Source organism: Schistocerca nitens, chromosome 11, assembly GCF_023898315.1.
Source record: "Schistocerca nitens isolate TAMUIC-IGC-003100 chromosome 11, iqSchNite1.1, whole genome shotgun sequence".
Classification (NCBI taxonomy): Eukaryota; Metazoa; Arthropoda; class Insecta; order Orthoptera; family Acrididae; genus Schistocerca; species Schistocerca nitens.
The window spans coordinates 109,710,584-109,737,814 of NC_064624.1; the positions used below are offsets into that span (position 1 = coordinate 109,710,584).

Sequence of the window (27,231 nt, forward strand, 5' to 3'; positions counted from 1 at the left end):
TCCCATAGTGCTCAGAGCCATTTGAACCATTTGAATCTTCTAAAATGTCAAGGAACCTGTAATTAATTTTCGTTTGTTTTATTACTTTTAAATGTTAGTTGAAAATTATGTACTACTGTGGAATGTTATGGCCAATTTAAAAAATGGTTAGGGCTCGGACTCTTATGCCAGAGGCCTTGGGTTCTTTTTCTTCTGTTTCATTTCCTTTTGTTATTCCACCAATTATTCAAAAAGTTTCTCAAACTTACATTATTTTAGCTCAAGAATGTAAAGTTTTTCATTCACTGAAAAATATTCGTGCTCGTTGTTCTATTTCGTTTCATGGGGTTTCAAGGTTTAGAGGGGCTTTGTAAGGGTCCCCTTGGGATTGTAACGGCCATCTGCGCATAGGACTGTGCGCGAGCCGTGAGAAGTAAACGGCAGTTTGTTTTTCGACTTCGTCGTGAACAGACATGCCTGTTTCAAATTTCGACGTGTTATTCCGATCCGAGGTTGAACACGTCGACTGAGGAAGTTGCTGGCTCATCTGGAATAGGAGAAGAAATTCCTGAAGAATCCGTTCATAGTGATCCATCAAAATTACGATTGAAGGGCGCAGCGGTGTATTATGAAAAGCTGTTGACGGAAAATATTTTAATTGCATCGACATCTTCGGAAGAAATCTCTCACGATGCTATGTTATTGGCCGGAGAACTTTATAATAATACACTGGAACTTTTGGGTGAAAAAACATTCGTAACTGAAGAGGAATTAATTCACGCTCATGAGGATTGCGAAGAATGTGAGGAGAACGACGAACAGTTGGAAGTGTCAGAAAATGATTCGTCTCCAGACGAATTTTAACCGTCACCGAAAAGATTTAAAAGTAACATGATTCCCTTTGCCTACAAAGTCGTGAATATTACTAAAGCGCACCTCACGTGGTCCTTGGCGACGTTGCAAACAAAAAAAATGCCAATGGATGCGAAAAGAATATCTTTCACAATGGGAGAAAGATATTAAAAGTGGTGGTACGCGAATGGATAAATTTGAGGCGATAGATTCGTGGACCTACGACAGTTTTGTGGAAGCAAGACAGCAACATCAGCAAGTTGCGACAAAAAATTTACGGCAATGGACATTGGCTGCGGCTGCACAATTCGTCAGATTTCAAATTCAAGGCGTCTGATCGATAGGTCACGGCGTTTAAACAGAAGCACAGAATTTCACAACGCAAGATCACGAAACTGGTTTCGAAAAAAGAGGCGGCGTCAATGGAGGCCATCCAGGCGTCTGCGGAGGCCTTTCGTCGGCAGACGTGCCGGTTAATCCCTCAATACCACGACGAGGATTATGCGATACATACTGACCCAACAGGTAAACACATGCATCACTTCAAATTTAATTATAGAAAAAGATATTTACATACACATTCGAATATTGTTTAATATTAAAAATACTATTGTTTTAGGACACCAATATCAATCTCACTGAAAAAGTAAGTAAAACAGTTTTCGTGAAAAAGTCGGATTTGAATAAAGTGACGCATTCGTACACCGCACAATATTCAATAACATTATCCGGAAAACTGCTCCCACATGTCTTCATATGCTTACAAGAAGCGACCGGTCATTTCGGACCTCGTATTCACTAATTAATAGATGGCTATGGCAATACTTATACGAACGTCATCGTAACATCATCGCAGTCCGGAAAAGGAACAACAGTTTTATACATGGATTTTCTCCGCAAATGTTTAAAATCTTTCGTCGGGGAGAGTAAATATTTACTTCTCATTGACTCTTGGGGAGGTCAAACGATTCCGGAGACATATGATGCAATTTTTCAAGATGACGGAAATATGCCAACTTGGTCTCTGAAAGTCATACCTCAAAAATGCACTTCTTTGGTACAACCTTGTGATGTTTACTTTTACAGGCAAGTTAAAAATCTCGTAAAGCGCTTGCAAAATTGCAGCGCATTGTAACAGGAGAATCGTGAAATTAATTCCCGGGAAGATTGCATCAAAATTCATTCTATAATTCTCCATCAATCATCGTCACCAATATTCCGAGACATGATTCAGTATGACTGGTTTGCCTCAAAATTATCAGAAACTAGGAACATTTTCGTAAATGTTAATGGGGCATGTTTTTGTACAGATTTATTGCGAACGCCTGTTTTTATATGTTGCGCAAGATGTCGCAAAAATTATTGCTTTGTTTGTTTTTACGATAATTACCACTGCGGTTCTTGTTTATCATTATTATTTGTTATTCTGATTAAAAAACCAATGTTTCACCTCATATACTTTACAATGGAAAATGGAAAACCCACTGCCATGATTTGTGTTGTTGGACAAAAAGAAAGGAATGACATAAATGAGGTGACAGATAATTGCAGTCATACATTACAGTGTTCAAAGAATGAGTCTTTAGCAGTAGCACAAATCGGCACCTTCACTGTCACCTTCAACCCGTGGCAGTTCAGCACGCACATTTTCTTCTTCTGCAGCCTGAGGTTCCTCATCATAATTTCCCAGACCCAAATTAATCATTCAGTAAATCCTTGACGGGTGTTCCTTCCAGGGTAAATTACGTGGACAGAGCAGCAGTGCCGAACAGCGACATCGCAAAATCCTTCACTGCCTTGTTATGTTTGTCAGTTCCAGCCTTCTAAACGCATCCTTGGGGAGTTCAAGATCTTCCTTCATATCAGACACCAGATGTTTGCCGTCATATTCTTGTATCTGCTGTATTACTAATTTATTTTTCATGTGCGACTTGCAGGTGAGGTTGGGGTCGGGAACGTGAACCCAACCCATTCCCTCTCTACTAGGAATCCAGTTCCTAACCAATACCCATTCTACTGAAGACAATTCGGAGCACGTTACCATAGTTCTCATTGTGATTCTGATATTTAAGTATTTTCTCGAATTCATTTTCCATATTTTCATGTTTCCGTCTTTCAGCTAAAATCACCTTTGCTGTAACTTTTTTGGAGTTTAAAAGCTTTTTGCTGAGATAACTTAGTTACGGATTATACTCCCTAATGTGTTTTAGCTTAAAACTTATTTTTTTTATATTTATCGGCGGCTCTACAATTTCTGGCCTGACAATGTCGTATAGTTTTGCTGGAGTGCACCCTGGACCGTTACACATTATGCCCCATGTTCGTTTAACATACAACGCCATCGCTTTACACTTTATGTCAGACCCATTCCTCCATTGCTTGCATCCAAAACTGCTGTCTCCACCGGCACTCGAAACAATTCCCCTTTCCACAAGAACTCTGCTAAGGTGGACATGATCGCCTTCTCCACCATTGATGGAATGGGGAGAACCTGTGCTATGCAGTAGGCCTTGGATAAAATATACGTGTTGATAAACAGCATTCTCTGGAACTGGTCTATGCTACGTTGACAGCTCCCTTGATTTTTCTTGCCACCTTCCGCCAACTTACTGCTATCATTTTTAAAAAGAGAGTTGTCAATGCCATTCCAAGAGCTTTGCGTTCATTAACATGGTTCGCCCACTCAATGCGCAAGTTAGCAAGCCGCTTTATATCTAGAAATTTACTTTTGTTTCCATTTACCCTCGCACCTGATGCGGAACAGTATTTTGCAAGTACCATCTCTAGTTGCGTCGCATCTGTTTGGTCTCTGATGATTACGCCTGCATCGTCAGCGTAAGCGCCTACCACGGTCTTTGTTCATTGAAAGATAATGCCTGTCAGCCTGTGCTGTAGCTGTCTCAGGAAAGCTTACAGCGGCATAACGAACAGGAGCATGGATAAGGGGCTTCCTTGGGTAACACCCCTTTTTATGTCAATTTGTTTTGTCAGTTGACAGCTAACGGAGATTTGTGCAGTAACACCCATTGTCACGTTCTTGAGGATGTCGATGGTTCTTGGCAGGAAGTCCATTCGATGCATTGTCTCTATCAGGTATTTGTGATTAATTTGATCAAATGCCTTATGGACGTCTATGAAAAGCAGTCCACATTTTATGTTACTTGCCTGCGCTAGCGCAATGACATCGCGATACAAGGCCGCAGTTTGTACAATCGTCCTTCTGAAAGCACAAGTGTGCTGTTGACCTATGATGTCAGCGGTGCATGGCGTAAAGCGCTTGTTAATTACTCGAGCTATAATTTTATAATCCGAATTTAAAAGCGAAATCGGCCGTAGGTTATTTATTTTTTTGCAGCCTCTGTTCTTCGGGATCAACACGATTTTGCATTGTTTCAACTCTGCAGGCACTTTTCTCCTATTAGGGTCCAAAATCGTTTATAGAATTCAATGGGCAGTCTGTCAGGTCCTGGAGATTTCCTAGCGGGGGAGCTGCACACGATTTCTAATACATCTTCCTTGGTGATGTCCGAAGAAATCTCGCGATATTCGTGGAAGATATGCACCAAAGAGCTCATCGTATTCTTCTTCGTTTGTTTCCCCCGACGCATACATACGTTCATAATACGCTGAGATCTCTGTAATTATTTCCTTCTGGGTGGTGAGTATGGTACCATCCACGAAACTACTACTACTCTTGGCGTGTCTGACAAGGTGGTACAATGCAGCAGTCTCATCTTCAGTGACTGAGTCTGCTTTGGATTTCATTTCAAGTCCCTCCAGTTTCTTAGGTTTCAGACTTGATAATTTTGCTTTTATTTGCTTGATGTCTTTTAATCTTGCAGGAATTGCATCTGTCTGATCGTAGAGTTCCCTTAGCACGCTGTAGTAGAATTCTACAGTCTGTTTCCTTTCTCTGGCCATATTAAAACTTTCCTTAGCTTCGGTTTCGCTCGTTGGGTCCACCATTCTATCACACTTGGAAAGTTGTTCAGTGAATGGAGACACATTTGCCAAGCTCTGGTTAGGGCATCTTCTAAGTCGTCTTCTGATAATAACGAAATATTTAGATTCCACTGGCTTCTTACTCTTCTGGTAGGTTGTGGTGTTACATTTACGTAGGTCAACAACGCACTGTGATCGGAAAAACTAACTGGAACAGTTTCTGTTTTCAGTACTTTACCTGCTAAGTTTTCCAATACGTAAATTCTGTCAATTCTACTACATGAATTCGCAACAATATGAGTGAAGTTCACCATTGTTGGTCATTTTATTTCCCACGCATCTTTTAAATCAACAACGATACGTCTCAAGTCAGTTGAGTAATTGAACTTTGGGATTTGATCCTTTCGACTCAATACACAATTAAAATTTCCCCCTATTAAGTTGGATGGGGTTTTTCCTCAGTAAAGAAATCACGCTTTCATTAAAGAATGTGGCTCTTGCAGCTTTATTACTGCTACCAGAAGGAGCATATAAACTGACTATAGTGACTCCTGCTACGTTTATTCAAATACCTCACCCCGATTCTAATTTATCAACGTTATGTACGGGGATGCCTTCTCTAATTAAAATGGCCGTGCAACACTCGTTTCAGTGGAAATATTGTAAAAATCGACATAACTGGACAAATTTAATTGTGGGAATACCACTTCCTGTAGGAGAGCAATATCCGTCGCTGACTCGTACAGAAACTGTTTCAGAGCAGCTATTTTAACATCCGACTGTATCCTATTAATGTTTAACGTGGTAATCGTATGTGACTGTAACAATAGGGGAGTGGCCTTTTTTCCCGATAGTCTATCATTTCATGCCACTCCATGCCGGATACTTCCTGAGAATCTGACTGGAGACAACCGCCCCGGTTTGCTTTAGAACCTTTCTTTTTACTTTTCTTGCGATTTGCATTGAGTCTGGCCTTCACCGACTGTCTGCTCCGCCCACCCCCCTCAGCAGTTTTCCACTGAGGGCGGTGTCGGTGGATCTGAGGGGCAGTCGTGTGCCACCATCTCGTCTCGTCTGCCAAAGGTGGCGCAGACGCAGTTTGCAAACGTTCTTCCAATGCCCCGTCACTTCTATGATCACTTTCGTTTGCTGTTTGTGTGTTATTGCTGTAAAACTCCGCTTCTTCGTCTTGGGATTTGGGCTGTGACGTCGCCTGTTTCAGTTGCATCTGCGAGTGAATCTGTCTGCGTTGGTTGACGTACGGGTACTGCAGCGCGGGGCTGTGGCGTCACCAAGACGAGCGCATTGCCATCTACTGGCGCGTCCAGCGCTACAGAATGGGACTGTAGTGTCACTTTGACCTGTTAGGGTGATGGTGGCGGATTCGATTTGTCTACTGATGCACTTGACTCAAGAGTATGAATCTATGCTGACAATATTGTCTGAAACAGTAGTTCCCAGTACTGTTTTCTGAATGTCACCTACAGCTTTCAGCGACATATCTTCTTCATCTGTGCTACTGCCGTTACAAGTTCGACGTCTCTTGTTAGTGGCTATACTACCTTTTCCAGCCGGATTGTCTACAGTGTCTTTCCTGAGTAAAGGTGGAAATGCTTCAAGAGTATTTTGTGGCCTTTCGTCCACATTTCCCGTAATGCTGGAAACTTCACCACCCGTCATTGATTTTCGGTCACAAGATCAGCCAGTTGTAAATTATTCTGCAATACAAACACTTTTTTTGGACAGTTTTGCCAGAGATGCCCACTTTCATATGTGACAAGTCAAAGTCTGTCCATTGTATATAACGTGCGCTTTGTAGCCACAAATCAAAATATGAGATGGAATGTTCTGTTTGACATGCATATCGACAGAACAAATCTATGCTGGCTTGACCATCGTTCATTACAAATTTGCCTGATGTCACCATATTTAGATAATACGTCTTAAGTAGCAGTTTTCTACCTCAGGGGGCAAATTAAATTCTCTGACTTGTTTATAATCAACATCAGCATTTGAAATGGTAACTCTCTACTCACCGAATTATCGCGATGGCGGAATTCAGCTATTCCTTCAAATTCCTGCAAAATCCGTTCCAGCACCAACGAGGAAAGCAGCTTCACAAAAAAGCAGTATTGCTCCAAGTTATAATAAGCAGTGTGTGTCTGATCCGAAGTGACGCCAATAACGTCAACGATCCAGTCATGAGTTTCCAGTTAACTTGGCTGAACACTACGGGCTGCTTTGTCAAATCCAAATATTGGGGTAAGCTTTCTGGGAAACGTGGTTGCCATGTCAGCAGGTAACAGCTCGCGAAAACAAGGAAACTAAAATGCTGCATCACCAGAATCAGTTTTACACAACACTGTAATGCAGAGACTGAACGTAAAGTCGTAAAACCCAAAGAGAAGCGCCACAGCGCGCCCGGTCAGGACGGCCGCAAAAGCCGCTATTCTGCTATTCTGGTCCTAGACAAACGAAACTTTTGTGTAACTGCTTGTCGAAAGGCTATGAACAATAATGGACACCGTCCAAAGCACAACTGTCCGTAATACAAATATATTTTAAAATTATTTAGCAGTGCGAACCAAACTGCGATCTCTGTTTACGTTGCTACGCAGAGATACGATCTACGACACAGGGGTTCACTGATGTCGCTTTGAGTACTGAAAACTCAACGGAATTGCCCATTGCTCTGCTTCTTTCGATGTGCTGTATTTACATTTGACTTTTTTCCTGGAAGGGTAATCTGAAGTTTGCATCAATGACAGAGTTACCGCCACAATCTTATCTTTACGGATACGCACTAACATTGAATTTACTTGCGTTACTGCAGTGCCTGTGGTATTCCGAATTACGGTGCAAAGTTCCTGTGCACCTCCGAAGGAACGTGGAAAGCGGTGACTACAGGTGCTATGAAATACGAGAAACGTTTCCGCAGTCGCGAGTACGGACAACCGTCAGATCTACAGTGGAATGACGACAGTGAAAGTTTATGTCGGAGCGGGACTCGAAGCCGTGTTTCCCGCTTATCGCGACCGGTCGCAATATCGTATTTACTCGCCGACATCAGGCAAACGACTTCCAGGTAAAATGCCTCACCTGTACAGGTGTACGAGCACACGCTGTAGCCGCCGTAGTGCCTGTTCCATTGGAGACGCAAGCATATGCAGAGGAACTTCACACTGTGATTCGGAATAACACGGGCTCTGCAGTGTCGTATTCAGTATATTGTACAACAAGTACGTTTAGATGAAACTTACACAAGTTGTCTCAGTAACGTTACTGGAACCTGAATAAGCGTTACTAATCTGTACAAATATAAAAATACCAGTTACTGCTATTATATACGCGTGCCCTAATTGCTTTGTATATTAGCATTTCCAATGACAGAGTCCAATGTTAATTACACTAATGGGAAACATCTAATTTTTTCTGGAATGAAAAATTTTGTGAAGATCACATTAACAGCTATAAATTGTTTGCAGGCACGTGTTTGAGATGGACAGTGTTATGTAGAAATTGTCCCCACAAATCAAAATCTTTTGAGTGCAACTGTGTCAAACAGAAGAAAAAATTATATTTGGTAATGCAAGCTGCCAGTCCTACCTCGTACATTATGTTCGAACTTCGTCCTACGCAGTGCTGTGACTATGTACTAACTTTAGAGTTTTTTTGGTCCTTGCGGGAGAGTTTAAAATTCCAACTTTCCTCGGCGCTAGCAACAACATTCATTTGCTGAGGTAGCGACAAAGGTCTGTGGGCTGCATTAGACGGGGAATTAACGGAAAAGTCAACTCTGCTTCTGCATTACTACCACGTGAATTTGTGATTAATGGCTGAATGTGCTCACAATCAGTAATGTGTCACTATTCAAGTATGGTGCTGGTTTCGTGATTTTGTAGATAGTGTGCTGGCTTTCTAGTGACATGGCGGAATGAAATGAAATGATCATTTGGCATTGTTGGGCGGGAGGCCCCACGCGTGGGAGTTCGGCCGCCGTATTGCAAATCCTTTTCAGTTGACGCCAATGATGATGACATGATGATGGACACACAACATCGTCTCGAGGCAGAGAAAATCCCTGACCTCGCCGAAAATCAAACCCGGGACTCCGAGCGCGGGAACCGAGAACACTACGGCAAGACCACGAGCTGCTGACGCTTGGCGGAATGTAGGCGGACGCCCGGGTTGGCGGTCATTCAGTGATAATGCATAACGTACCTAAGAAATGAATAATTTAAGCAGTGCTGGTGGAGCGAGGTTTGCCATCCAACAACATTATAAAGGGCGCGGAAAAAGAGTTTGACGAAAAGTGTAGGGTGGATGGACTGCATGAAACATAGGAATTTGAGTATAGCAACTGCGGGATTGCAACAGCTTATTTTCGGCGCTACCGGAGCATAATCGAAAACTGTCACGTGGACCTCTTTACTCAAAATGAAAGGTAATTCCCAGAAAATGTATACATAAACACAGTCTTTGGACTAACCAGCTTTCACGATGAGACCGAGATAAACTGAAAGCATCACGTTCACATGTATCGTACTTAGGACTTCTTCAGAAATGAAAACAGTCACACGACCATGTGTCATGTATTAAAAAGGTCAAAGTGGAAATGAGTGTGCAGACATGCGGAAGTGCTGATCATGTGCGCACATGTGCGACAGCAAACGACAGTGACATCTGTTATTAGACATGTGTCCTAAATGAACGGCGGCGGCTCCACTTCCCTGTTTATGTGGTACGTTGTCCTCGATGGTGAGTGTTCAACGGAGGCGAGTGTATCATCTGGAGTGCCCCAGGAAAGTGTGGTGGGTCCGCTGTTTTCTGTCTACATAAATGATCTTTTAGATAGGGTGGATGGCAATGTGCGGCTGTTTGCTGATGATGCTGTGGCGTACGGGAAAGTGTCGTCGTTGAGTGACTGTAGGAGGATACAAGATGACTTTGACAGGATTTGTGATTGGTGTAAAGAATGGCAGCTAACTCTAAATACAGATGAATGTAAATTAATGCAGGTGAATAGGAAAAAGAATCCTGTAATGTTTGAATACTCTATTAGCAACGTAGCACTTGAGATAGTCACGTCGATTAAATATTTTGGGGGTAACATTGCAGAGTGATATGAAGTGGGACAAGCATGTAATGGCAGTTGTGGGGAAGGCGGATGGTCGTCTTTGGTTGATTGGTAGAATTTTGGGAAGATGTGGTTCATCTGTAAAGGAGACCGCTTATAGAACGCTGGTGCGACCTATTCTCGAGTACTGCTGGAGCGTTTGGGATCCCTATCAGGTCGGATTGAGGGAGGACATAGAAGCAATTCAGAGGCGGGCTGCTAGATTTGTTACTGGTAGGTTTGATCATCACGCGAGTCTTACGGAAATGCTTCAGGAATTCGGGTGGGAGTCTCTCGAGGAAAGGAGGCGTTCTTTTCGTGAATCGCTACTGAGGAAATTTAGAGAACCAGCATTTGAGACTGACTGCAGTACAATTTTACTGCCGCCAACTTATATTTTACGGAAAGACCACAAAGATAAGATAAGAGAGATTAGGGCTCGTACAGAGGCATATAGGCAGTCATTTCTCCCTCATTCTGTTTGGGAGTGGAACAGGGAGAGCAGATGCTAGTTGTGGTACGAGGTACCCTCCGCCACGCACCGTATGGTGGATTGCGGAGTGTGTATGTAGATGTAGATCTATGTTCTCAGTTGTTTAAAAATGACTGGGTACTGCAATTCTTTTTTGTAGCCATTGGTGGAAACTCAAGTGTTTGCTGTGCCACCGAATAATAGACAGCCAGCATAAGTTTTCAATTGAAAGACACTACAATACATATCACGAAGACGAGTGTAGTGTACTCAACAGTGAAGGACGGCAAGCAAAATTAAATGTCCTTAAGAAAATGGATGAGACACATCAACTCGATTTTACAGTACGTCAGAGTAACTGATAGTTCTTAGTTTCTTGTGTTACATTTATGTCTATTTTACTGTATGCTGTACAATGTACTGTTTTCAATTTTCCAGAATGACAACCACACTAAATCTTCACTGCAAGCAAGTTTTTAAATCGCATTAAGAATTGCGCAATCTGGCAAACCCTTTTACGAAGGGGAGTTTGTGAAAGGGTGTCTCACTGATGCTGTCCCACGAACGTTAGCAGCTTTCAAGAAATCAGTCTATCCAAGCAAACAGTGACAAGACGTATCAGTGCTATAGCCGGCGATGTGCACAGGCAGCTAATAAATAAGGCAAAAGAATTTGTTGCTTTCTCTGTTGTGCTAAATGAAGCAACAGATCTTACAGATACAGCCCAGGTTGTGATATACATACGAGGTGTCGATAACGCACTTTGTGTAACAGAGGACGTTTTGGACTTAGTACCTTTGAAAGGGACTACTACAGGTGCGGACTTACTCCAAGCTATCGAGCAAGCAATTGATGGTGTCGGTATGGATTGGAATCGGTGAGTCTCCGTGACCACAGATGGAGCCAAAAGCTAGGGCGCACAAATGAGACGTATGGAATTCACTGCATTCCGCATCGAGAGGCGCTTTGTGCAAAATCAGTAACGTTAGCAAACGTCATGCGTATTGTTGTGCATACTGTAAACTACCTGAAGACACATGGGCATAAGCATCGCCAGTTCTTGGAGGAATTAGGAGCGGAGTACGGCGACATAGCTTACTATACTGAAGTACACTTGATCAGTTGAGGTAAAATGCTGAAAATATTTTTTGATTTACGTTTGGTCGTAGTAACATTCTTACATGAGAAGGGAAAAAAATGAACCTATGTTGGAAGACCCTTGTTGGATATCAGACCTTGAAATTCTTGTGGACATTACGTCTCACATGAACAGCCTGAACGTCAGTTTGCAAGGTGAAAATAATTTAATTTCTGACATGTTGGAAAAAGTAAATGCCTTTGAAAGGAAGCTTGCGCTTTGGGACCGCCAGCTAATGACAGAAAACACTGCACATTTCCCGACTCTTGGACTGGTCCATGAAAGTGCTAGATTTCAAGAATACGTATCAATAATTGTAAAAATTAAGGAACAATTTCGAGCACAATTTGTAGATGTTACGAGTTTGTCTCCTGCCATTCGCCTCTTTGCTCGACCGTTCTCGTCGTCAGTTGAAGATGCTCCGAATGTTCTACAGATGGAACTGATCGACCTACAGTGCAATACAAGACTGAAGGACAAGTTCTTTGCAGTGCAAAGTACAAAAGAATTGTACGAAAATTTTTCAAAACAAGAATTTCCACACCTGCACAAAGATGCCGCGAGACTTATGTCCATGTTCGGGTTGACATATGCTTGTGAAAGTTTTTTCTGGGTGATGAAAATGAATAAATCAAGGTTTCTATCAAGCATAAGTGATGAAAATCTTCACAACTGCTTGCGTTCGTCAATGAGCTGAGCATTTATGCCCGATATTAACTATATCATTTCTCACGACCAGTGATAAACATGTTTGGATTTATTCCTTTCATAATAAAAAATTATTGTTTACTAACTGTGCATTATTGCATCATTCTGCTGCATGGTACATTATTATCAGGAAAATTGCTCATTAAACCGATTGTTCCAATGTATACTTACATTTAGGGTTTTTTTTATATGTGTGAAGGGCTACGCTCAGCTGAGGTCGATAAACAATAACCTTCATCTAATTGTCGGTTATTATACAGATTTTAGACGGAACTGGTAATAGTATTGAAATAACAGGTGATCGAGACGTCTGCGGTTATCATTCTGTTCAGAGGTCAGTGAGACAGAAATTATGTTACACAACTGAGGGCACCGAGAATTATAGGAAACCTTGCATTAGTTTAATGTTATTTGAAATCATGAATAAGGTTCGCTGTAAGTCGCTAACTGCTCTCTTTCTTAAATACTAGATCAAAAACGTTACGCGTATTTGCGAGCCGTCAGTCACGCTGCCTTAATAAAAACCCACGATTGTTAACTGTATTGCTTGTCTTACTGGGTTAAACTGTTAACATAAAAGTAGACGTCTCAATGAGTAGACTGTGACAGTATTTTGAATGTTTTAATACGCAAAATACCTTCCCATGGTTGGCTTGCAAGCGGTGGAAAGAGCACTAGAATGCACTGGTACAGAGTACCCCAGCAAGTGCATAAAGCGACATCTGTGCATAGAAACGTGCACTACATGAATGCTGACGGCTGCGGCATGCACGCTGTGATCCGGAAGTTGCACATGTGCAGGAGCACCGCACGCGTGCAGAATTTCTGGCCGGCCCTGAGAAAGCGGAATTTATTACTATCTTAGAAAGCGACAGTAGATCATTTTCGGCTAACCCGGACTGGCTCGAAATTTTGGATACTGTATTGCAACTCTGGATCATGATCCATTCTTTGTGGAACCGTATTCGGTACCTTTTTCTAAACAACAGGCCGTGCAGAATGAAACAGGTAAGATTATGGAATGAGGAGTGATATAACACAGTAACAGCGAATATATCAGTCCACTTATCATTGTAAACAAGGATGGAGGAGTACATGTTGCCATTGATGCACAAACTCTAAACAAAGTAAAAAGAGAGGTGGACAGGCCTGAAAATCTGGACAAAGTGTTGCAAAAATTTCATAATGAGGTATTTAACCAGCTTCAACATGACTGCTGGCTATTGGCAAATCCAATTAAGTCTAGAATCGCATGAATATAAAGCAATCCTGTTTACCGGGAAATGTTATTGATACAAAGTAGTTCCATTTGGACTGAATACCTCTCTGGCAGTGTTTATTAGAGCTCTGGACTGTGTTAGGGGAGGAGTTGAGTTCCAGGTTAACTATTTATGTAGATGATTTATTTATCTCCAATGAAAACTGGCAAAAAAGCTCCAAACTGTTGCTCTTCAAGCAGGAGGCATCACTTTAAAATTATAGAAATGTGAACTTGTAAAATTAGAAATTAAATTCTTGAGCCATATAATTACTAATACCGGCATTAATAAGGACCTGGAGAAAGCTACATGCCTTAGAAAAATTTCCCCCACCTAAAAATAGGAAACAGTTGTAAGCCTTTTTAGGTTGGTATGGATTTTACAGAAAATTTGTTAAGGGGAAACCCTTCAACAATCCACACTTTAACAACCTATAAAAAGATTTAGTGCTTTTGTTTGGACAGATGAGTCGGCAGGATTGTGAATCTTTAAAGATTAAACTTTGACATGATAATGTTTTACATCACCCAGTACTGTCAGAGACTTTCAATATGAATACTGACACTAGCACCTATGGGATTGGTATTGAAATTTTCCAGGAGATAGGAACTACACCATATCAGAGGAGGTAACCTTGGCCATATTATGGGACCTAAAGAAATTTATAGATTGGTGGGGTTTTAAGGTCATCACACATTGACCACAAAGCTCAAACATTCCTTAAAGATTGTTGCCTTCTAAATGGCAGGCTCACCCAATGGGCTTTATACCTGCAACTATTTAATTATGAAATCTGCTATGTAAAGGGTAGAAAAAATTATGTGGCAATGAATTGTCCCAATGGTACTGATGAAGTACTCAAGGAATGCAATGGAGATGGAACTTTCCAAATTAATTACATGAAGAAGATCAGGCAAAAATGAATTTGAACAGATTTGCAAAACCATGCGATATCATCCAAATGAGCAACCAAATTGGAAATCTATTTAAGTAAATTTTGATTTTTAAAAGTATCTTGTATAAGAGTAAAGGCTTCATTACTGAAGAATGGATGGTGTGTTGTCCTACCCAATTTGATACAGATGTCAGATTATTTTCACTATCATTGGGCCAAAGGAGTGTCTAGATAAATTGGCTAGTGTTATAGTGATTGCCAATAGTACAAGTCGAAAGGTAACTTAACGTATTAGGTCTTGTGACATCTGCCAGGGAGCTAAGGTAACCAATGGAACTAATCAAGGCCCAATGCAGAACACGTTACCTAAAGATACCATGGATTTACTGTCTGTGGACCTGTATGGACCCCTCCCCACAACTTCTGGTAATGTAAATGTGTTTTAGTGATTTCGGAAGTATTTTCCAAATTTATAAAATTGTATCTCCTGAAAAAGGTGACAGCAATGTCAGTATTCGATAGGATGATTCAGTATTTGAGAACCATTGGAAAACCCAGTGCAGTACTGCCCAATAATGGCCCCAGTTTAATTTCAAAACCTGGAAAGATGGAATGGAGCAGAATGGTGTAGAAACTAAATATATTAATGAAGACCTTGCCTCATGGGTTTACTAAGTTCACAGCTGGGGAAATTCGCTCAGTACTAAGAGCAAATGTTTAAATGAGGAAAAATTAGAGTTCCCACCGTTTACAGATTTGGGATTAGCCCAGAAGAAAGTATTGGTAAAAGAAAAAACAAAGCCGAAACGAGATCTAAAAGGCACAATAGCAACCTGAAGTTTGCCGTGTTCAAAATTGGAAACTATGTTCTTCTGAAGACCCATGAATAATCAAGTGAACTTAACCACGAAATTTCTAAATTTATGTATATATAATGGGCCATTCACAGTACAAGACACACCTCACAACAATGCCTACTATTTAATCTACCCAGAGTCGCAGAAGCTCCTTGATGTCCATAATGTAGTGGATCTCAAACTGTATGTACCTAGGAATGAATAAATGAAGAAATCATACCAGACTAAAAATGTATATTATGCTGTAGATGAAATAATGTATGTATCTTATGAAGCTACTATACTGTTTTTAACTGTAATTTATGTTCTTATAAAAATGTTGTTACCTATGTAAAATTGCAGTTACTATCTTAGAAGTTTCAGATTCTAAAACCTGTTGTAAAATATGTGAAACTCTGTACTGAAAGGGCTACAAGCAAATGTTGCCAAATTGAAAAGAAATGTGGAATGCCTTAAATACAGAATGGGCAGCATAGAACACTTGCCAAAGTGGGGGAAAAAAACTGTTTATGATAGACTGCCAAAACCCAAAATGGGCAGCCAATTGATTAATGTGATATGTAATTTGTTAATGTTGTCAAATGCAGTGCAAGATGCTATTGCAGGTAGCAAAATTATTTTATTTTCATATCTGTTAGTGTTGTATGTGTTTTGCTACAGTTTTCAAAGAGGGACTGTGTTTCAAATAAAGGCAGTAAGAAAAGAATAGTAGGTTCAGTTTAAATATGTTTGTTTATGTAAATATCAAAGAATGGACTACTATTATTAGAATCAGCATTGATAGTTTCCTCCTTTGTAAATTCAAAATCATGCAATAGGATGTGTTGCATGTACAATGTCAAATTGCTTGTGATGTTTTAGGGGGTATACTTGTGTGTGTATACCTACATTTCTTGAATGCTTACAAAATGCTATTCAATATTCTTGGCAATACAGATAAATTTTGCTTACTACTCAACTTACTGTTTCACAAAATGAGAGTCAGTTATGACAGGTGTACATAATTGAATAATGTTGCTTATGTCTTGTTTTGGTAATGAAGTGTATGGAGTGTATAGTGTTTTAATGTGTTTTGCAATGAATTCTTTTCATGCTCAACTCTGGATGAAGTGATTATTATTTTCGACTGCTTGGTACGATTAAGGTGTTATTGATGTTTGCCTAGCAGGAATCTTCAGTGAACCCTGGGCCATATGTAACATCCATTTTTGACCTACTTTGTATTGATATTTCTATTTGTAGAGTTGCTTATGTAGAGTGCTGTATCTGTCATATGTAGAGTGTTTTACCTGTCATGGAACTTTTTGAAGAATGTTCAATTTATGCTTATGAATGTAAATAACTACTGGAATGATTATTATGTAATGCACTGTAAATGACTTGGTCTATAGTTAGGGAATGCAGGGTTGAATGTAAAAAATGTGGGGAATCCCTGCAGCTACAGAAGTAGCCTGGCAGAATGAATAAGATGTCGTTCACGCAAGCGGCAACTCGTCCCTTGCGACGGCTAAGGAGTCTGGCTTGAGCAGTGCTGTGGTTAATATCTCGCTAGCAGTAGCGGAACATTGTGGCTCATATTCTTACAGTTTTGAGGCAGAGGAGCTAAGAGTGTTATTTATGGACCTTGGATTCTGCATTTGCTGATACCATGTATAATGGCATTGGTTTCGGCCCTGCAAAAATATAATTCAGAAGATCTATAACAGGGCGAGGCCAACAGTACTGCCACGACTACATCACCGCCATGTTAACAGCCACTGTAAATCACGCCACCAGTGCCACCAGCCTTCCACCAAATTGTTTATATTTGGCACTCTGTAAATGGACCAGGTATTTGTGAAATTTGGTTGATTTTTATAATAATTGTGGTATTGCTAAAAGCTGTATCTTGCACCTGTGATTATCCCAAATCACAAACCTCACCAGGAATCCTATCCTAGTGAATTTAATTCCAAGTGTGCTAATTTATTATGAAAAGACTATTCAGAAATAGTTGTGATTACTTTCTGATGTGTGGAGTTGTGTTTAAAGTTCAGTTTTATAGTTTGAGAAATACTACACTGCCAGTGTGGTTTTCAATCTATCTGCAATCATTTTCTTAAATAATTTGCCTTACTTAAAAAAGTACCAGTAAACAGTAAAGTTGTTAGTTAAAAGAATAATAATATTGAATAGAAGTAAAAAAGATTATTAATTATGCACTTTGATCAGAATTACAAAGCTTTATCACTGTTCATTTTATGAGTAGGTGTTTGAACTTGAATTTAAAATTGTTTTGCCATTTGCACAGTCAACCATATTTTGAGAAGGTTAAAAGACTGCTTTTCAAAGCACACTTGTTATTTGAAGAGTTATAGTTTGTTGTGCTTCACTTAATGAATAATTATTCATGACAATACTCACAATTTCCCATACACACTTGAGTAGTTTTGTTAATGAGCATGGTTCTTCAATCCATTAAAGTTTAATAGCCCTCATGTGCTAGGCTAGTTGGTTAATGAAGCAAAGCAAAGGTCCCTCCAGAGCCACTGTAGTTAGATTTGCTTTCTGTTTAATTGCTTCAAACTGAGCTCAAGAAAGAAATATTTACTATTTTAATGCAAGCTGGTTCATGTAATGGCATAGAGAAACACTACTAAGCAATGATGTTATAGAGTATGATCATAATAAACCCCGATTTAAATCAGAATCATTTCATGCTCTGCCCTGTTCAGTAATGCTATTAGTATCATGTGTGTTGGTGACCGGTTGTATTAACTGCTGCATCTAGTTCATTCAAGGTACATCGTCTTCACTTCCAAGTTAGTACTACATTTATCTGCAAGGTTAGGTTACTGTGTTCTAGTGCGAACAGATGTCAAGAAAGAGTTTAGTAGGTGTTAAGCAAAGTTAGGTTAGCCCTAGCACTGCCTTGAGCTTTATTACATTGTTTGACAAAAATTCCTAATTAGGCTGGCAACTGATATTAATATGTAATATTACGACTTGCTTTTGTGCTGGAGAACATCTGTTCCTCACCCACCTGTTTAGTGTTGGTTATACTCTGCTGGAGTGTTTTGGAAGTGAATCCCAGTCAAACAGATTGTTTGTTCTGTTCCCATTAGGTTATCTCACGGTCACAACATTCTCAAAAATTCCTCATAGAGGTTTAATGTAATCACTGACTGCCATTTATGGTGGTCGGTGTTACCATTACAAGCACTCCCTTTGGAGGAGCCCTCCTGCACCATTCCACCACATGTGGATGGCTGACTTGCTGCAAGGCTGTGCCCTGTGTTCTGTGACATTTGTATGGCTGCTTCGGTATCTTGGCATTTTCAGCTCTTAAGGAGGGAGGCACAGCTTTAGTTGGTAAAGACATTTCCAGCTGGAGTACATCACAACCAGACACACATTCTGGAATCAGGTATTGGATTTTAAGGTGTACCCACGACCAGATGTACAGTCAGATCACAATTTAGTTATGACAATGAGTGAAGTAAATTTTAAGAGAGTTGTTACGTGAATTCAGTGTGTAAATAAATAGCATACTGAAGTACACAGGAATGGAATGTGAATTTAAACTTCTATGAGGCTCTAGATAATGTGATAATGAATGGCGATCAAACGAATTTTCACGTTCGTCTATATAATCGATGAGAGACAATTCATAACAACAGACAGCCAGAAAAAGACATCCAAACACTACAGAAGTGACCAAGCGCTGGTAAGTGTGATAGCTTACGCACAATGAGCCAAACAGCTCATGAATCCAACTTACTGACAAAAATAACATCCAGAAGAATGGAAGACAAAGCTGATGATCTGTTTGAGGATGCTAAATTTGGAGTAATGGATCCAGGGAGGACAACTTGACCTTCAACCGTATAGTGGCAGGAATGTGTGAGAAAAATAAAGAGATATTTATTGTATTTGTAGATCTTTACACGACATTTGACAGCATGAAACAGTGAATTTTTTTTCTCTAAATGGTACGTATATGGTACAGCAGATAACATAGACTATGAGCAATAATCAACAAGAATTGGTACTCTGAATCAAAGATGATTAAAGATAAAGATGCAGGTAGTCTCCACAAATGTTCAGATGAACACTGAAGAATGATTGGTGGAATTGAAGAAACTTCCAGGAATTTAATTAAAACTGAAGGTGAAAACGATTTTGTTTAATAAAATTCACTGGTGATATTTCTGTGTCCACTGAAAGTCTGAATGAATCACCAGAGTTGATGAATGTAATAAATAGTTGAATGAACACTAAATCAGGATTAATGAATGGAAGAAAGAGGAAAGTATTGCCGAGTAGCAGAAATAACATTGGTGGCAATGTTTACATCGGAATTAAGGACCACGCAGTAGACTGCTTGTAGTGACTATTACAGATGAAGCTAATTTACACTGAGGGACAGAGCGTGGTTGTTATAAGGAGTAATGTTGCATGGGAAAGCAGGAGATTCCTTGTAAAACAAAGTTACTAATACCAAGGATAGGCCTTAATTTGTATTGGATGTCCCTTAATGTATGTTTGGAGCACAGTACTGCATAAAAATTAATCGTGGATTATGGAAAAAAACAAGAGGGGAATCTAAGCATTCCAAATTTGGTGCTATAGAAGGATGTTTAGACTAGGTGAACTCATAACAGAACTGTGGAACGTCTCTGCACAACAGGTGAGGATATTGTGATATGTGGAAAACTGTGACAAGTACGAGGGTCAGCATAGTAAGTTATATTTGAAGGCATCAGGGAATAACTGCTGTGGCACTAGAGGTAGTTGTTGAGGTTAAAAACTGAAGGGAAAGACAGAGGAATGCATACCACAAATGACAGTGGATTCTGGGTGCTCATGGCACTGTAAATCTGTTGCTCACACAGATAGACACATTGTCAACAGGAGGCAGAGTTTCTGTTTCGCATGTCTGTGGTTACTGGGACTGGCTGTTACAGCAGTGGGGCAACCAAGGTGGACCACTCCCTGACAAGCTAAGGCTCTGCTGACGATTGCTTCTGGCTGGTGCTTGCAGAGTGTAATTTTTGTTACTAACAGAAACTTTATAGCAAATTATTGGGTTGTTTCTCCTGTCTCATTCCTGACGAGAACCAAAAATGGTCTCATAAATGTGTGTATGTGTGACCTCTGCTAGATCATTCCAATACATCTAGAGTAACACACAATTATCTCATTTGACATAGTGTTACACATTCAGTGCACTCATACTCTACCTGCCACTAAATTTTCTGTGGATGACATTGCATGAATTATTGCTGGCATTGGTTTGCTGATCTTGATGAGAATAAGTCACTAAACTGTTGACAATAGCTATTTTCTCTACCAACCTATTCTTAATTAACCTCTCTCCCATGATACTATGATCTAGTCCTGAGGATACCACCCATGAATGTATGTTCTGATGCTTTTGAGTATTTATGTCTGATCTACCTTATAATGGTGTGTGTGTGTGTGTGTGTGTGTGTGTGTGTGTGTGTGTGTGTGTGTGTTTGTTGAGGGAACTCACCGCATTTGAGAGACAGTGGCCTCATCAGGTTGAGTAGTCGTGGGCTGCGCAGCAGCAGGTGTCTGGCGAGGTGCGCTCGTAGAGGTGGCGGCAGCGGCGGAGGTGGTGGTGGTTCTGGTTGTGGTACTCAGCTCCGTAACGACTGGTGCGCTGCACATACAGAGAGAGGCAGGGTGTGAGCTGGCTGGTGTTTCCTCGTGGGGATGTGGGGGTGCCTCCCTATGGCCAGCACTGCTGAGGGACCATCCACACACTGGCAACTATATGGACGACATGTGCCACATATGGGGACAGGGCTCCCGTTAATACAAATGAATGACCAGTAAGCTAGTAACTATCAGCTGCACCACCCGAGCTTCCCACGGCAGTCGCCGAACACGATACAACATGTAGTTCAAAACAAAGTGCAGCCAGAAGGTACATACATTTGCAAAAACTCAATTACAGAATTACTGGAGAGGTCAGCTCAGGTATTATCACCATCAAATCTATACCAACGGCCTGAATTCCACTCTACCTAAATTGTATGCACCCACATAATGTTACAGTCTTACAGTCCCTCCGATCTCTTTTCAGTACGGGCATTTCACTCTACAAAATGGTTACTACGAGACACTACTTGAAGAAATTCATCTGTAATACTGAGTCCACAATCAGACTAATGTCACGATAATGTAAATATCATGAAACCTGGTATAATCAGGTGACAGTCTTCTACACTTGTAAACTCAAGTTTATTGCAATAAATGACATTCCAGAAACTTAAGTTTCAACTTGAAATTACATGACTAAGACATTTGTATTACAATTAAGCAACTATTGTCTCTTAAGTAAGTATGAAAGATCTTAATTATCATTTTGGCCACATCTAAGCATGTGTGTGCAAATGTTGAAATGACATAGCATAAAGTTTTGTGTTAGATGATTCAAACCCAGCAAGTAATAGGATTGTTAACTAAGGGCAATAATACATTACATATCCAAATATAGCAAGATGCGAATCTGAAATGTTGAGAAAGTATTTTGTACCTTTACTGGGATTTGAATCCAGCACCTACCATTCTTTTCTAACCACAAATACACATTAAACATCTGCTTAGACTAGCTGTAGCGCGATTTGCATTTATGTCTGAAACGGAAATAACTTAATGGAAACTTCTGTGTGGAGTGGAAATCTAAGCCTGCATGCTGCATGCCTGCATGCATCATCGTTGTTGACTGCACACAAGAAAATGTTTATTATCGAATTCCTTTTTGCCAGTTGCTACGAGTGACATGTCTTAACTTGAAATGATGGCTTGAAAAGTTGTGTGTGACAGTTGAAATCAACACCACCCATCATTGTTGAAAAGACACGTAGAGGCGATAAAAATCAAAATTACTTTTCTCCTTTGGTTTGATGAGCACATATTACTATTTCAAATGACACAATGAAATTATTTGCAGACAACCACGAATACAACGGATGCTAACTACTATGGACATATCCCTGGGAACAATTTCTTAGCACAAAAGACCTTTGTCACACCAGATGCATATTGTTACATTCTGAGGACTCATTAGCCTCTGATTGTACATTTTTTTCTAAGGACCAAACATTTTCATTTTATCAAGTTAAGGCCCAATGGCTCAACTGTCCACCCAACCATCCTGGTTTACATTTTCCTTTTTTTTTCTTAAACTGATCAATGCAAATGCTGTGACCTTTCCCTTGAAATGCCACTATCTATTTCCTTTCCCACATTTGAGTGCTGTAGATTCTGCTTCGTCTCTTATGGTCTTGCAGTCGATAGGACGTTTAACACTAAATTACTTCTTTCTTTCTTCCGCAATATTTGCTATTGAATTAAAGTGTTGCATGATGGTTAACTGGTCACATTTCATGACGTTTGCCAGTAATCAATTGGGCCATACTGGTAAACCACCACATCAAGACAAACCAACTCAAAATTAGAAAATTATTTTCAGATTTGATTTGTTCAGCGCACTTACCACATACACGCACAAAATACTTTGTGCACCATTTTCAAAGGCTTAAACAACAATCTTCATGACCGTCAAGAGTACAACATTCAGTAAGTCACTCCAAGAATAATTTATAACTTCCAATAAAAAATTATGGCTGATAACTAAACTTATTGCAACCTGTATAAGAACATGTAAAACAAAATCTCTATGATCTTATGCATGAATCTACTTGTTTCAGTAAAATTATGGGTGGCCCGGCCCTTTTAGGCAATATGCATCAATGTAGTACGCTACATAGAAAAAATTATGGACTATCTTACGCAATTGCACGATACTTTTTTTAGGCCGCCTTTTACCACCTGGAATTTATCTGGAGGGATTATCTGTGCTACGTAAGCTACGTTTACTGAAGACAAGTCTCGTCTTTGCAATGACCGGTGGTGTTAATAGTAACAGAAGAAACTACAATAATGAATGACCTCTTCAAAAAAACATTATATTGGATAAACAAAGCTGCTTAGTACCACCTCAAAGTAAAAAATAAATTTCTTCAGAAATTATAACAAAAGGAATCCACTTCGAGAAGAACAATGGACCCATTCTCAGAACAGCAACTGCTTATGATTGACTTCCTTATAAATCAAATGCATCTCTTCTCTTAGTAAAATTATATGCCCTAGCACCAAAATAAAGAACTAGAAAATATTTAACTTTCCTTGACACAATACCACACTACTGCAGCTATTAATACAACGAAGGTACCAGGAGAACGTTCTGGAAGTTTCATTGATACTTGTCACCGAGTTTTGTTCTATGATCTAGTGTTGGTGCAACCTAAACTCTTAGAAGATGACAGTTGCTCAGGTGGGAGAAACATTTCCTGCAAAAATTTCCATAGGCTACAATAATTCCAGTAAGGCAGCTGACAATTATGTGATTTTATTTCATCGATTACAAAATCAAGTCGAAAGTACACATTAGGTAGGTAAGGCCACTAGTGAAAGTTGATATTGGTAAACAAGGAAAAGAATGTTTTGTAAAGGCTGTAATTAACCTCCAGGAAAAGGGAACGCTCATCCAGTGAGGAGCATCCTCCGCTAACAACAAAACAATGGCACTGGACTGAAAGTTTGGTGGTCTGTTAAAATGGCTCTAGCTTCATATGATTAAGCTCTGTGTTCGAGTCACTGATCAGCCGAACACTAAACAACTATGAAAAGACCCTCTTAGCTTCTGTTGACTTCAGTTAAACAACATAGTCCGACAATTAGAAGCTCACCATCAACCTTTCCTATACTAGAAATTTTATTTCATTACTGAACCAATGATCATGTAGATTATGTAGTGCTGTATCTGTCATATGTAGAGTGTTTTATCTGTCATGGAAATTCTTTGATAACATATACATATTTCAGTTATGTGAACTTTTGGAACAAAGTTTAAATTAAGCTTGTTGATGTAAATAACTACTGGAATGATTATTATGTAATGCACTGTAAATGACTTGGTCCATAGTTAGGGAATGCAGGGTTGAATGTAAAAAATGTGGGGAATCCCTGCAGCTACAGAAGTAGCCTGGCAGAATGGAAAAGGTGTCGTTCACGCAAGCGGCAACTCGTCCCCTGCGACGGCTAAGGAGTCTGGCTTGAGCAGTGCTGTGGTTAATATCTCGCTAGCAGTAGCGGAACATTGTGGCTCATATTCTTGCAGTTTTGAGGCAGAGGAGCTAAGAGTGTTATTTATGCACCTTTGATTCTGCATTTGGTGATACCATGTATAATGGCATTGTTTTTTGCCCTGCAAAAATATAATTCAGAAGATCTATAACAGGGCGAGGCCAACAGCACTGCCATGACTACATCGCCATCATGTTAACAGCCACTGCAAATCACGCCACCAGTGCCACCAGCCTTCCACCAAATTGTTTATATTTGGCACTCTGTAAATGAACTAGGTATTTGTGAAATTTGGTTGATTTTAATAACAATCGCGGTGCTGCTGAACGCTCTATATTACACCTGTGATTATACCAAATCACAAACCTTGAGAATCCTATCCTAGTGAATTTAATTCCGAGTGGGCTAATTTATTATGAAAAGACTATAAGCAACCGTAAAAATAGTTGTGATTGCTTTCTAATGTGTGGAGTTATTGTCTTTCAAGTTCAGTCTAATAATTTGAGAAATACACCACTTCCAGTGCATTTTTAAATCGATCTGCATTAATTTTCTTAAATACAGGGCTATTACAAACGATTGAAGCGATTTCATAAATTCACTGTAGCTCCATTCATTGACAGATACGTAGAAAAACTCAAAGTTTTGTTCGGCTGAAGCCGCACTTCAGGTTTCTGCCACCAGAGCGCTCGAGAGAGCAGTGAGACAAAATGGCGACAGGAGACGAGAAAGCGGATGTCGTGCTTGAAATGCACTCACATCAGTCAGTCATAACAGTGCAACGACACTTCAGGACGAAGTTCAACAAAGATCCACCAACTGCTAACTCCATTCGGCGATGGTATGCACAGTTTAAAGCTTCTGGATGCCTCTGTAAGGGGAAATCAACGGGTCGGCGTGCAGTGAGCGAAGAAACGGTTGAACGCGTGCGGACAAGTTTCACGCGTAGCCCGCGGAAGTCGACGAATAAAGCAAGCAGGGAGCTAAACGTACCACAGCCGACGGTTTGGAAAATCTTACGGAAAAGGCTAAAGCAGAAGCCTTACCGTTTACAATTGCTACAAGCCCTGACACACGATGGCAAAGTCAAACGCTTTGAATTTTCGGCGCGGTTGCAACAGCTCATGGAAGAGGATGCGTTCAGTGCGAAACTTGTTTTCAGTGATGAAGTAACATTTTTTCTTAATGGTCAAGTGAACAGACACAATGCGCGAATTTGGGAGGTAGAGAATCCTCAGGCTTTCGAGCTCGCATCAACGATGCTTTCGAACTCATTGATGGGGACATGCTGCGCCGAGTGTGGGAGGAACCTGATTGTCGGCTTGATGTCTGCCGAATCACTAAAGGGGCGCATATCGAACATTTGTGAATGCCTAAACAAATTGAGTTTTTGTATGTGTGTGCAAAGCATTGTGAAAATATCTCAAATAATAAAGTTACTGTACAGCTGTGAAATCGCTTCAATCATTTGTAATAACCCTGTACTCAGACGCGACTGAACTGCGCATGCGCGTGATTCCGCTCGTAACTGCTTAAATGAATCTGATGTAAACAGTTGTGACTTAACGCTCATCGGAGGTAATTTGTTGTTACGAAGCACAGCATTGTCTTCCTACAGCCTTTCACACATTTTGCTGTTGGCAGACACTTGTATGAGCACTGTGTTTTTTTGTTTATATATGAAGCGTTTCCTTTGCAGTTTAAATTTCATTCCCTCGTTCATATTTTGTTGCTGCAGTATTATTCTGCAGTAGCGGGATACAGTAATGTCCTTTGTTAGAGTATCGGTTATTACCAGTCAAAATGACAAAAAATTAACTGAAAACTAAATCAATGAAAAACTCCCGGGATTCTAGAAAATTCCCGTTTTTCCCGGTTTTCTTGCGGATGGAAAAATTCCTGGGGCTTTCCCGGATCTTCCGGGCCGTATACACCATGTAGTAGTTTCTTGTGAGGAATGGTATCAAAACCCTTCTGGAAATCTAGGAATATGGAATCGATCTTAGATCCCTTGTCAACAGCGCTCATTACTTCATGGGAATAAATAGCTAGCTGTGTTGCACAAGAACGATATTTTCTGAATCCGTGTTGGTTATGTATCAATAAGTCATTTTCTTCAAGGTGAGTCATAATGTTCGAGTACAGTATATTCTCCAAAATCCTACTGCAAATTGAGGTCAGTAATGTGTGTCTGTAATTCAAAAGGTTACTCCTATTTCCTTTCTTGAGTATTGGTGTGACCTGTGCTACTTTCCAGTCTTTACGAACAGACCTTTCGCCAAGTGAACGGTTGTATATGATTGCTAAGAAAGGCACTATTGTGTCTGCATACTCTGAAAGGAACCTGATTTGTATTCCATCTGGACCAGAAGACTTGCCTTTCTTAAGTGGTTTGAGTTGCTTCACAACACCTAAAATATGTACTTTTATGTCACTCATGCTAACAGCTGTCCTGGTTTTGAATTCTTGAATAGTTACTTTGCCTTTTTTCGTGAAGGAATTAAGGAAAACTGTATTTAGTAACTCCGCTGTAGTGGCACCACCATCATTGTGGAAACTCTGCTGTTGGTTATATATATGTATATTTTCAGTAGGACCAACTATCTTTGCCCACGTCGGTTGCTAATTTCTAAAAATAAAAGTTAACTATACCATGGAATTATGCAAAACTTCTCCTCAGTGAATCAAATCCACTACTCATCACACCTGGTGACCTCCATCATCCATCAGTTGCAGGAATTTGTTTACAACTGACGATCCATACAGTGCTGTACGCATCTCCACTTAGCCACACCCACTGCATTTCTCACTTCTCGAGAGCAGATACCTCAACCGACACCCCCGGGATAACAAG

At 40.2% G+C, this 27,231-nt stretch overlaps 1 protein-coding gene across 1 annotated transcript in view; it reads right to left on the reverse strand.

The window, feature by feature from the left end:
• The window catches only part of LOC126212677 (uncharacterized), a 93,351-nt gene that overhangs the window by 18,371 nt on the left and 47,749 nt on the right, over positions 1 to 27,231 (reverse strand). The window contains exon 5 of the mRNA XM_049940096.1: positions 20,734 to 20,883. Within this exon, the coding sequence (XP_049796053.1) occupies positions 20,734 to 20,883 (150 nt within the window). The remainder of the gene's footprint in view (positions 1 to 20,733; positions 20,884 to 27,231) is intronic.